The 13,277-nt window shown below is 29.5% G+C and overlaps 1 protein-coding gene across 1 annotated transcript; it reads right to left on the bottom strand.

Moving 5' to 3' along the window:
* Nucleotides 1-4,659: 4,659 nt before the first annotated feature.
* Nucleotides 4,660-8,764, bottom strand: LOC107940592 (BTB/POZ domain-containing protein At3g50780). The gene is made up of 2 exons (XM_016874035.2): nt 7,252-8,764; nt 4,660-5,899 (listed from the first exon to the last, which is right to left on the bottom strand). The coding sequence occupies exons 1-2, from the start codon at nt 7,885-7,887 to the stop codon at nt 4,925-4,927; spliced, it is 1,611 nt and encodes a 536-aa protein (XP_016729524.1). The 5' UTR covers nt 7,888-8,764; the 3' UTR covers nt 4,660-4,924.
* Between the last annotated feature and the right edge of the window lie 4,513 nt (nt 8,765-13,277).

Here is a 13,277-nt window from a genome sequence, read left to right as displayed (position 1 = left end):
AAATTATCAAATTATAATAAAGAGATTAAAGTACTGATTTATATATTGAAAAGTACCAAATTTTTATTACTAAATTTTATAGATGTTGAATTTATATTGAAAATTTGTTTGATAAAATAAAAAATATAAGTACCAAATATAATTATATTGTTTGATAAAAATAAATATTGATTTTTAAAATTTTTTATTTTTTTAAAATTTAATCTTATTAATATAATAATTTATATTATTTTAGATTGTTTTAGATGGAAGATAAAGATACTAATTTAAATATCTTAATTTTTTAAAAAAACGATAATTTATTTTAATTTTTTAATAAAATAAAATCAATTGGATATTTTCTACATTAGCTACCCACCTATTTATCTTATTCAACATTTTTAAAAAAAATTATATTAAACAAAAAATTAAAATGATTATCAAACACATTTAAAATATTAAATATTAAAAAATTTCATTTTCAATAAAATGATTATTAAACACATTTAATATGTTAAATGATTATGAAAATTTTCAATAATTTATCAAACACACTCTTCCCTTACAATTTAAAGCTGAGAAAAAAATTATTTATATTCTTAGTTGTCTTTGTTAACCTACACTTGTGCTTGAATTTCAGTCCCTACACTACAAAAAATAGTATAATTTTAGTCCCTACACTACAAAAAAATTATATATATATAAAGTATATAGTTTTGTCTCATCATGTATTTTTGTATAATCATGGTATCATTTATATTTTATTTTACAGTTTTTGTCATTTTCAAAGTTGATAAAAATCTTATGTTAGAAGTTAAATTACATTTTGCCCTCTTTTATTAAAAAAATAGACTAATCAGTCCTTATACATTAAATCAAAGGACAAATTAATCATTTTTGTTAAAATTGTCCATTTGAATTGTTAAAATTTATCGTGGCTAACGGAATAGTCAGATAATAACACGTAGCATGCTACGTGTATCTGTGGTGATATACATGAACTAATTTTTAATAAAAAAAATTAATTTACTCTTTAATTTAATGTAAATAAGAGTAGAGAGGATAAAACACAATTTTTCCTCTAAATTTCCAGCTAATGTATTTGAATTATATATACTGGAAGAGTATTTCATTTTCAACCAGCAAATACTGTCAGCAAACATTTTCATTACATGATGATTCTTTGATTGGTCGGTTGATTGGTGGAAATGACACAAGACAAAAGCCATTGTTTTACCTACAATGAAATTTATCTGTCATTGTTAATGCTTATGCAGACTGTGCAATACTTATCTATCCAACACATATTTGGATTTGAATTAAGTGTTACATCAACACCAACTATATGAAAAAAGAAAAAGAAAACAAACAAAGGGTTGGGTTCTTTGGTTACTTGAAATCTAATGCAAAGCAACAAGTACACTTTACCTAATATGTTGCTTTTCCTTTGAGTGAAAAAACAGATCTTTTACCAATGGCTTTCTGCTGCAACCATCACTTCCATTTTATTTGAAATAATGAATAAAAAATGGACTTTTTGATATGATATTTCAGCTGCTAAATTATTATTTAAAAGCTGCAGAGATTCAAAAAACGTTATTACTGTCACACAAACAAGACAAAAGTGTAGCAAAGTAGTGTCACTTTCAGCTTATGTTCTTTTTAATTTTTTTGGATGCTTTTATTATGGAATTTTTTTAGTCAATATTTGTTTCGATTTATTGAATGTTTTTGAAGCAAAACCAGAAAAAAAGAACACACAAAAGTGAGTCACTGACTATGTTTTCTTTGTTGATGTAAGGGCATTTAGCTGAGGCTTTGTACATGAAAGAAAGTGTTTCACGGAAAATGGGACCAATGTGATTGAAAGTGAAAATACTAATAGAATCTATCATAATTCTTAAATGACTGCTAATCATTTTGTTTTGGTTTTTACCTTACATTCAATGTCTGATAGGTGGTCAGAAGACTCTTTGAATGCCACCTTATGACTTGGGATATTTGATAAAGGCTCAAACCTTTTACCAGACAATTCAATGGGTCTTGATTAGGGTTTGTATATATATCTAATGGAGCTCCTTATATTATGGGTCAATTTATATTCTGTCCTCTTTATTAAAAGATGAATAAATTAGTTATTGTATATTAGATTAAAAAATAAATTAATATTTCTTATTAAAAATTTCATTTATTTTTATTATTAAAAATTGAAGTAACGTATGACGTATGCCTTATTCTGATATACATGGACTAATTTTTATTAGTAAAAATAGATAGACTTTTAACAAAACCAGTTTACTTTTTAATCTAATATATAAGAATTAATTTACTCATATTTTGAGTAGAGAATACAAAATACAGTCTAACTTAAAATATAAGAATCTTCATGATACTTTGAGACAATACTTTTTTTTTGTCAGAGTTTATAACTATCCCTCTTAACAATATCGTCTTTAAAATTAGTTAACATGTCCACTTGACAGTATAATATTTTCTGTCATTAAACTTTGTGCCAATGCTTTTAATTTCATTTATGATTTAGAAAAAAACCATAAATAAATAAGGTCCCTCCACAAAAGGGGTGCATTAAACTTTTAGTACAAAACGGTCAATGCAAATTGCAGAAAAGCTAGGCATTCGATGCTAAACAAAAGGACCTGTGTCCACTGGCCCCCCATTGTTTTTTGGGCTTGGGGCACATTTTTGACAGAGTTTTGAAATTGGGGTCATAACTTTGTATAGGCTTAGGCTGCAACAGTAGTACTTTTTCTAGACTAAATCCAGCCCGTGTGAGTGGTGCCCTACCCTTTGCTTGCCAGCTATATGTGTAGTTAAGGAGATGTATTTAATTATTTTTACTAAAAAATAATAAATTTATCCTTGTACTTTACATCAATGAGCAAAATAATTCTCCTTTTAAAATTCCACCCATTTTCATAGTTAAAATTTGATCCATATGTAATTATTATTAGATTAGTTACATCAATTTTTAATGATAAAAATAGATAAATTTTTTTAAAAAAATTACTTAATAATTTAACTTATAAAAATTAATTTTTTAATTTTTTAAAAAGAAAATAGAAAATATAATAAGATAGCAATCATACTTTTTCCAAACATTGACACAATTTTACTATTTCAATACAGTATAAGTAGTAAATATGAAAGAAAGTAGGCTTGAAGTACAATATATAATCTTAAATGGAAAGAGTTAAAAGACTTGTTTTTCTTTTCTAAAAAAGAAATTTGCTTTTCTCCTTTCTTATCATGAAAGAGTTCAGAACTTATTAAATTGCAACTTTCCATATTCATGTTCATGTTATTAAGTTTATATGTAGATGGTTATATTAAGAGTTGTTTTTTGTTCCGTTTATTTATAAATAGGAGAATAATATATTTTAGTGTATTCGAACTCACGTCGCATTAATAATAATACCCATAACAGTCAATATAAAACTCAATCGACACATTATTAAATGTGAGTATGTATATTTTTTTATATATATATATTTTAAATATTATATTCGAATATGTGTAAAATATAATATTAAAAAAATAAGAGTAAGAATCACATGACGAATGAGTAGATTCAAAGATTAGGCTATTAAAAGAAACAGTTGTATTAATTGCATGCATGACTTATGCTAGACTTGCTAGCTTCAGTAAAATGATTGGCAACCAAGAAAATGACAGAAAGTTTGGGAATTAAATTGTCATTTGAAGTTTCAACTTAACAATAATATTTATGGGTTTGAATTTTTTTATACAAATTAGTCTCTAATTATTTTCATATTGAATCTGAACTAGACAATTATTTCTATATTATTGTATGCATAACTTATGATGGACTGGACTTCTAGCTTCAGTAAAATGATTGGCAACCAAGAAAAAGTTCTAAGGGTTAGATTACTGTTTAGATCTTGAATTTGGCAATAACTCTCGTATTAAAGCTTAATTTTTATTTAAGTTAGTCCCTAAATTGGCGATTACTCTCATATTGAGTTTTGAATTTGACAATTATTGCCACATTAAGACCTAAACTTTAAGGTTTTCAAGAAAATATCAAAAACTAAGTTGTACTAAAAAAATTCAAACCCCAATATGAAAACAATTGTTAAGTTCAAGAATTAATTTAGACAAAAAATAAAAAAATTCAACCCCAATGTGGAAATAATTGTCAAGTTCAAACCCCAAAATGTTATTTAACCCAAAGTTTAAAGATAATACATATCATACACATTTGATTGCTTACCTATATTACAGCTAGCAGCAAAAATATGATGGGGTATGTTGAAAGTTGAAACCAAGTTACTGCTGCCTAGTGATATTTAGTTTGGCAAGCAGGAAGCATGGAAGCATAAAAGCATGTGGTGTGGGACAGTAAAAGAGGAATGATTTAGGGCATTCAATGATACACATTCACTACCATATGAACTGCACCGACAAATTAATGATATGCAAAGTTGAACAGTACATATATGTATATATATAAATATATGTATATCACTGTTGGACTATAGTATGTTCAACACTTTGCAGGCTCACAATGAACACTATGATCACATGATGTTCAATCACAATAAACACTTGCAATGAAGACTTGGATTCTACATAGAGATGTAAATAAACTAAATAAAGCGATTCATTCGCAGCTACACAAACCATATATGAAACCAGATGGAGCGAAACTCTAATATTAATTTAATTTCTTTATGAAAATTGCCATATCAAAACAATCAAAGCACATGTTTCATACATTCCATATATGAATTCTAGCACAAAACATCAAACATGAAACAGTTATATCACACCATATCGAAGGAGACTTGCCATTGTCAACTCTTGGTACTTACCGGAGCGTGTCTTTGGTTCAGTATATCATTATTTTTCAGTTGAAGCAAGCTCCCCTAAACAGAAAAGGTTATTGCTATTAATTTACGTAGGGTTAGTCTTGCTGCTTTGATGCCATTGAGCTATCAGAGTGGGGTACGTTGCCTTGGGCGTCTGAGTAAGGTCTAATGAAAGTTCTTCGCCACCATACCTCGAAAGCCCTTTGAAGATTGGGGCAGTTGTCGCCAGCCTTGAGAAAACTGCCTAACCAAGTAAGCAGAATACTTTGCTGATCCTCTAGAGGCAAAGTGAGAATCGTCCTACTGATGCCTTCCTCCACAACTTTCCTATCAAATGACCTGCAACCATGTTGCAACCAGTTGTAGTCATTGATCAATGGTTGCAACCAGGTTTGTAACAATAACTGACGAGTGTCCTTCGCTGGTAGCAACTCCCCTTTTCCGATTCCAACAAATAACCGAGCTGTAATGCAACTAACATGGTGTCGAGACACAATGGGAAGCTTCGAATGTAATGTTGCTAATTCTTGCTGGCTGGCCCACATTAGTGCAAATTCATCTGCCGATTGCCTGTCAGCCAAAATCTCAAGCAACCATGAGAGATTATCTGCCTCCAAAGCTATTTGTTTCACCACAGGTTCTCTGCTGTCCACAGATTTATCACTTCGTTCTAGTTCAACTGCTTGCTTGAACAGAGATAAAAGTGAATCCAAGCAACTTCTGGACAATGTATAAACTGTTTCATTGCAGACGTCGGCTGGACCAGCATAGCTCGGGAGGCTATTATTCTCTCTAAGAAGCTTCAATACTACAGATTTCATTTCACGTCGTCCTCTCTCCTCATTGCTTTTAAGAACAAGTTCCATTATGTGTGAAATAGTGTCATTAGGGGGATTAGAGACATTAGAGGAGATGCGTTTTAATACTGGTGTGACCCCGATACCTTCACCCTGGAGTCGCAAAACTGAAGAGACCACCTTGTCTTCTTCCTCTTCGCCAACCCAAGGAACTGCTTCTAAATATTCCAAGCATGACTGTATGCATGAGTTAAAGCCAAGTAGTTCAGCAACCTGCAAAGAAGTTCATAACACGCGTAAGGGAAGTTTTGTCAAAGGACAAATTTTAATATGCACTATCTGGTTTCACAAAAAGAGACATTTAACAATAAATTCTACAAATTGTTGGATGTCAATCAACATCACAGTGAACTTTGAATAAACAAAGATCGCATGGCATAAACTAGTGAATATCATTCATGGATCAAAATATAATAGACCATGAATCTTAAGCGAGCTTGAAATACAACATGCAGGTCACATGATATTCTTAATTTTAGCAAGGATAAACTAGGTAAAAGTACCATGGAAGCCCCCATACTAGGACTCGGATTGTATTTTGCCCCATTCACTTAAAAAATGCGCAAATTAGTCCATATACATTAGATCAAAGAGCAAACTGGTCCTTTCTATTAAAAATTTCATCAATTTCTACGGTTAAAAACTAGTGTAGCTAACAAAATAACCAAACAATTACATGTGGTGTGCCACATGTACCTCATGCAGACATACAAGGACCAACTTTTAATAGTAGAAATGGATGGAATTTCTTAACAGGACCAATTTGCTCTCTAATCTAACGTATAAGGACTAATTTGCCCATTTTTTGAGTAAAAAAGGCAAAATGCAATCCGTATCCTAGCACAAAGGCCTCCATGATACTTTTACCGAATAAGCTACATCAAGCAAGCAGAGAAACAGAATGGTATAGGCAGTTGTTAATGAGGTCAATTCATAATCCTACATAACCCCTATCTCCAAGTTCTCCAAGTCGAAACCATCGCTTCACAAGGAATGGTAACATCCATATCAGCCAATAGACATACTAAAGTATGCTTGGAGATTATGAAGAATATAAGTAAATCCTACACATATTTATAACATTCTCAATGGTTAAGTACTTATATTCTGCTTTTCAAGCATAAGAAATAATTTATGATCTGCCAATATACAGTATGGCACAGCATAAACATAATTATCAGTTGTAATGCTAATTGCTCTACAAGTCCGTGTATGTTAAAGAAAACAATAGCATATTGATTTCGAACATGGCAAGCATGAATACTAAGTACATAGATTATATTGGTAAAAGTTCAAAAGTAATATATGGTCTCAAAATAACAAACGGGGCTTTCAGTGTGCAGATATGCCGTCAATTTGAGCTTGCGATCAACACCGTCTTTTCACTAGAATTTAAGAAGTTCAAAGAGATATGACACAGTTGAGTACCAACTATTATGATTATTATTATTTGTGAAGATAAGACCGGTATTAGAAATGGTGTTTTTAGCATATATGTGTATGCTCAATATAAAAGGATTCAGCCCCTAAAAATAGAAGGGCCATAGCACGAATATGCAAATTACCTTGAGAATGCGAAGCACGCGTGAAACACTTTGTTTGATTAACCGCTGCTTCATTTCTTTGCAATACATCAACCCCACGGTTTCGACATAACTTTCAACATCCTCGCAGTCATCGATTTCAAGACAAGACAAACCAGGCTCTTGTCCAGAAAGTTTATCAGTAAAAAAACAGCTATGCTCCATTAGAACTATCTTGTGGACACTCAATTTCACACAAAACCCTTGCTTCCCAAGTAGAATCACCTTCATATCACTTGTTCCCGGTTCACCATACTCGATTGCCACATTCCTAGGCACATGTTCTACCTTAGGCCTCGGCACCCTCTCCGGAACTACTGGTGCACTAATACCATGATTAACTGGAGTAAAAGTTCTTTGATCACCATAAGTACCTGCTGGCTTTATTGGTGTAGTCATCGGCTTCTTCTCGGTTACCGGGACTTGCTTCTTATGAACAGTAACCTGAGGGGGCGGCGAGGAGGGTTTGGGCTTGTTTAAAGGCTTTTGTGATTTAAGAGTCTTTTGAAACCCAACAGGAGACGGACAACACCAAAAACCTTCAGGGGTCACTGCAATTGGAACATTTCTAATCTTGGTTTGACCCTGTTCTACCTTAGGAAGTCTAATTTCAGCCATTTCCAACACCAACTCAATGCATTATTTTAAGAAAAAACAAGGCATAAACTCCCTAAAGTTAAGTTCCTAAAGATTTCTATACAAAAAAGGCTATATGAACTTTTACCTAAAACATGCATTTAACAGTAATCTACAAAGTAAAGAACCTAAAAATTTCTTCATCAAACAACAACAAATCACAGGGTAAGAAAGATAGGAAAAAAAAAAAAGAAGCCAAAATCTTTAGAGATTCTCCTATTCCTAGCTGTAGAAAAAAAAAGGTACCTTTTTTATACCCAACAAAGAGAATATCGAAAACTTCAAAACACTAAAGCCAGAGCAAAAGAAAGACTGCTATTAATGTTTTAACCTGGTATTTGCTATCTCCTTTGAAAACCCATCTTCAATATCTTATTTTCTAAGCCCACAGGTGCCTAAAATGATTGATTGAGAGCTATGGTGTTAAGCATCAAGGGAACCATTCAACTCAAGACTTAGGCCAGGGCAGAATAATGAGTAAAGTGTCATATTTTATATTTTGTATATAAGAAATAGAAAGCAAACAAAACCCCACAACAGCTAAAGCAAAAAAAGAAAAAATCAAATATTAAAAAAGGGGAACTTTACCACTGTTTCTGTCTCAACTAAGCTTTAGATAACTGTTTTTTTTTACCTTGCAAGTCTGAATATTCTTTCTTTTGTACTAAAAAGAAAAACACCACTTGCTAAATCCTCTATTTAATCAAAACAAGTTTTCATTTTTTAATGGTCTCTCATCATTTAAAAAAAAAAGATTTTCTACTCCCATTAAATTTTTTTTAAAAAATGCCAAACCCCATAAATTTTTGGGTTCTTATCTGTCTTTGAGGTGTTGTTGCTTTTATGGGACGCTGCTGGATTTTCGATGCAGAAGAAGTAAGCATCGTTTTCATTAATACTGATGGGGTGTGAGTCAAATGACTAATTAAAAAGGTCATTTATTTAGGATAAAGTCCCTGAACTTGTCAATTTTTTCAATTTAGTCTCTGATTTTTTTTGTCCGCATGCATTTTTTTCTTATTTTTGTTCATGTATTACTTTGATATTGCATCACGTCATCACATAAAATTATATAATCTTTTAAAAAAGTCGGGTGATAATGTGATACAATTTTAGAATATTACATCATCATAGAAATCAAAATTGAAAAAATTGTTTAATTAAGTAACTAATATGGACCAAAAAAGTTCAAAGATCAAATTTAAAAAAAAATTGCTAAGATTAAGGATTAAATGTTGACTAATTGAAAGGTAGGGTTTGAATCAAATGACTAATTGAAACGTGTTTTATTTAGGGATAAAACGACATTTAGTCTCTAAATTTATCAGCTTTTTTTAACTTAGTCCTTGATTTTTTTTCTCCACATGTAACTTTTCCCAGTTTTGTTTATGTATAAGTATGTCATTCTGATATTATGTTATGTCATCACATAAAAAATTATATATTTTTTTAAATTTCAAGTGATAATAAGGCACAATCTCAAAGTGTCACATTATCACAAGTACCAAAATTGAAAAAAATTTTACTAAGTTCAGATACTAAATTAAAAAAAATTTTCAAGTTCAAAAGCTAAATTTTGACTTATCCCATTTGTTTATATGAATCTAGCTAAATTTTGGATGTGATTCAACAAATGTTGATATTAGTTAATAAATTGATATGCCTGTGATTTTAAGATATTACTTAAATCTCATCTTTTACCTAACTATGAGATTTTCTCGTGATAAAATTGATATTTCACAAAAGATTTTCAATATCAGGTACTCGTATATTGGATCGTGATTAAATTCGTAGTAAAGTTTAATTAAACCCCTAAATAAAAGTAACACTTTTTTATTTACAAATTTTGAATTTCTAATTTTATTCGTTGAGGGACATTAAGCTTTGTGCTTAACAAACTGGTCTGATTGACTTTAGTTGAGAAAATTGACCAAATTAAACCGATTTTGATTCGGTCGATTTTTTCAATTAACCAACTTTAGGTTATTATGTTGGATTTATATGGTTATGTATTTATTATACATCATAAAATATAAATATATTTAAAAAAATTTAAAATAATATAAAATAAGTTAATGTTTTTGGTCAGTTTAGTTTGTGGATTGATTTTTTTGAATTTTTCGGTTAAAATCGCAAATTGCTTTCCCCTATTAAGAGTTGGTGAAGGGCATTTTGAGGAGGCAAAAAAATCAAATTAAGGGATTGAGAGTGTTTTTCTATATTTGGTGTCGGGCAGTTATATTGGATCATAATTAAATCTGGCAAGTTAGATAAGACCTCTAAATGAAAGAGGCATTTTAAAAAAAAAAAAACCTGTCATAATTTCATTTAAAAGATATCGAGAGAAAAAAAAATGAATAGTGAGAGCTAAATCTAGCAATTTTTTAATGAGGTAGGAAACATCATAAATGTTTAAAATTATTATTTCTGGTAACTTTTATGACCACAACAGTAATTTGGACAAATTTATGACATTTTAAAACGAGGGAGCTAAAAACATAAGGGATAAGTTCAATATTTAGGCCTTGAGCTTAGTATTTTTTAATTTGATCCCTACATTTTCTTTGCCTATTTTAATCTCTGAATTGGGTACTTTTTTTTTTAAATTAGTCTCTATAATGATGTGACACATTAATATTATACTACATCGTCGTTTAATTTTTTTTAAAAAAAGAATATTTTTATGTAATGATGTGACATAATATTAAAATATCACGTCATCACATAAATCAAAATTAAGAAAAATTACAAAATCTCAAGATTATAAAAATTAAAAAATTAAAAAAAAGTCAAATTTAGAGACTAAGGATGGGTTTAGATGAATGGTGCGTTTACTTACGGTTAATGTAAAAACAACAGTGACGGTGAGATTAAATACTTTAACAATATTATAGCGTAAGACAAAAAGTAAGCTAAACATATCCCACCGCCCGTCCAAATTCATCCTGAATATTATTTTATCCCGAAACATTAATAAAAGATGTTATGACCTTGAAATATTCAAATTAAATTGTATATAAAAAAAATCATATTGAGAAATTATGTTAGATTCTAATCAAACAACTCAAATATATTATTTAATTAAACCATTTATTCTTAATTCATTTATTTCCTCAAAGTTATTAGATATTCCATCATGTCATTGGTCCCTTCAAATTTACCCTTTTGTTTTCTAATTTGCCATAAATTCAGATCTTAATAAAAGCTTCTCAATGGACCCATCTGTAAATAATAATAATAAAGAAGGAAACATCTTGATTTATGGGAACATGAAAATATACTTACTTTATCAAAAGGAGGAAGCTTTTGCATGTGGCCATTTTATATACAATATGATGAAATTAGTTAATGCTTTTCAAAGTCTTTTCTCTTTGGGTAAAACAATATTTAGTCCCTAAATCTAATATTTTTTTTCAATTTAATCCTTAAATTTGTCTACATTAGTCTTAGAATTTCACAAAATTTTCTCAATTTTTAGTCCATGTGATGACGTGACACTTTGATATTGTGTCATGTCATCACTCAAAAAACTATATATTTTTAAAAAGATTAAAATATGCCAAAGTTATTGTACTTTTCAAAATTTTAGAATTTAATCCCTGTACTTTTTTTTTTCAGGAACTTAGTCCATCTATTTTTCATAATTCAAAGTTGTTAAATTTTTTTATTAACTTGTTGGTGTGACATTTTAAATTTTTTAAAAAATACTCACTTCATAGTCATGTTATTAAAAAAATGAGGTTGTAATGAACTTGAATAACAAAAAAATTAATAATGCTAACAATTGAACCTATATTTTGAAATCTGAAAAGCAGAAAGATTAAATTCTTGAAAATAAAAGTGCAAGGACTGAATTCTAATTTTTCAAAAAATATAGAGACTTAAAAATATTTTAACTTCTTTTAAAAATGTAGGTAACAATGCAACACAATCTTAAAATGCCACATCATTACGAGGACTAAAATTAAGAAAAAATCATCAAGTTTAGGAACTAAAATGAAAAAAGACAATCAGAGATCAAATTGAAAAATTTGATAAATTCAGGGACTAAATATTGTTTTTATTTTTACTTTGGTTCTAAGTTCAAACATTGGTCTGTATTTTACTCTTTAAGAAAAGGTTCTGCTGGAATGCAATAATGGAGTGTTTCAGCAATGATGGAAAAGAAGAATAAAAGAATCATTTGCAAAGATGGGCATGGCTAGTTGTAAAATTTTGGCCCACCTTTACCACTCATATGAATCATGCCTTCTCATAAGGTGTGCCATCATCATTTGCTTCCCCATAAATTTTATTAAATTCGTAAAGAATTAAATGTCTTTAAAATAAAATTTCGGGTTTAAGTAGAAAATAATAATTTTAGGAGATCTTACTAATTTAGAAGTTAAATTTTTTTTAACTCCGAATTTAATTAAGATTCAATATAAATATAGAGTCATTTGAGACTCAAGAATAAGTCAAATTTCTTGTTTTTTATTTGGGTTACTAGAACTTTTATGACTTGAATTTGATAGCTAAGTTTGTTTGAGCATTTCTATTTTTGTTGGTTTTGGTGTTTAATTTTTATAATTTTGGTCACTAAACTTAACAAATTTACAATAATTTTATTATACGACATTCTAATATTGTATCTTATCATCACATAAAATGATCAACATAAACCTAATTACCAAGTTCAAGGATTAAAATGTATATTACCCATTTTTTTCTTCTTCTTTTCCTTTATTTTTCCTGAATTTTTTTGTCACTATAACTCCATAAATAAGTTTGTAACTCAAGTTTTTCTTTCCTTTTCTTTTCACTATATTCATACATATTTTGCAAAAGAACAAAATGTTTTTTTTTTGTCCTTTATGTAATTTGGACATTGGAATCTTATCTGTAACATGTTTTGGGCTCACTTGAAGTACTGTTGTTTTACCCTCATTACTTGTGGATAACGTATGAAGTAGACTCAACTAAGTTGGCTGCTATATGTCTTAGCTTTGTTTTTTCAACTTTTGTCACCCCCAAATCCAACCCCTTGCCTATGTGGTCAATGGTCACTTTCCTTGTTTCTTTATTTTAGACTCCATTTTAGCATTGTAATTTGAAATTTGTGAGATTTATTGGGTAGTTAATTCATCTCGTCAAGAATAAGAATATTGTGAGTAACTAATCGAATTACATTTTATCTCTTTTATTGTACTTTATGTCAAAGATTAAATTAATCTTTTTATCTCTACTATTAAAAACTAAAATATCGTCAGTCAAACAATTGATATTTAGTCTTCTAAATATATTTTTCCTTGATGAAAGATTTTGTATCTCGTATTTTAGCGAAAGCTAGCATGATTTTTTCCTCAAAAGCGCCCACCCATCAACAGAAACCA

This window comes from Gossypium hirsutum, chromosome A02 (genome assembly GCF_007990345.1).
Source record: "Gossypium hirsutum isolate 1008001.06 chromosome A02, Gossypium_hirsutum_v2.1, whole genome shotgun sequence".
In the NCBI taxonomy this organism is placed as follows: domain Eukaryota; kingdom Viridiplantae; phylum Streptophyta; class Magnoliopsida; order Malvales; family Malvaceae; genus Gossypium; species Gossypium hirsutum.
Note: the sequence above shows the minus strand (reverse complement) of the source record. Positions and strands in the feature narration are given on the sequence as shown.

Bases quoted from the DNA above. Each gene is read 5' to 3' on its own strand.
- LOC107940592 (XM_016874035.2), bottom strand. From the start codon at position 7,887: ATGGCTGAAATTAGACTTCCTAAGGTAGAACAGGGTCAAACCAAGATT. The intron at 5,900-7,251 runs GTAATTTGCATA...ACTTCTTTGCAG, and splicing joins GCGTGCTTCGCATTCTCAAG to GTTGCTGAACTACTTGGCTT.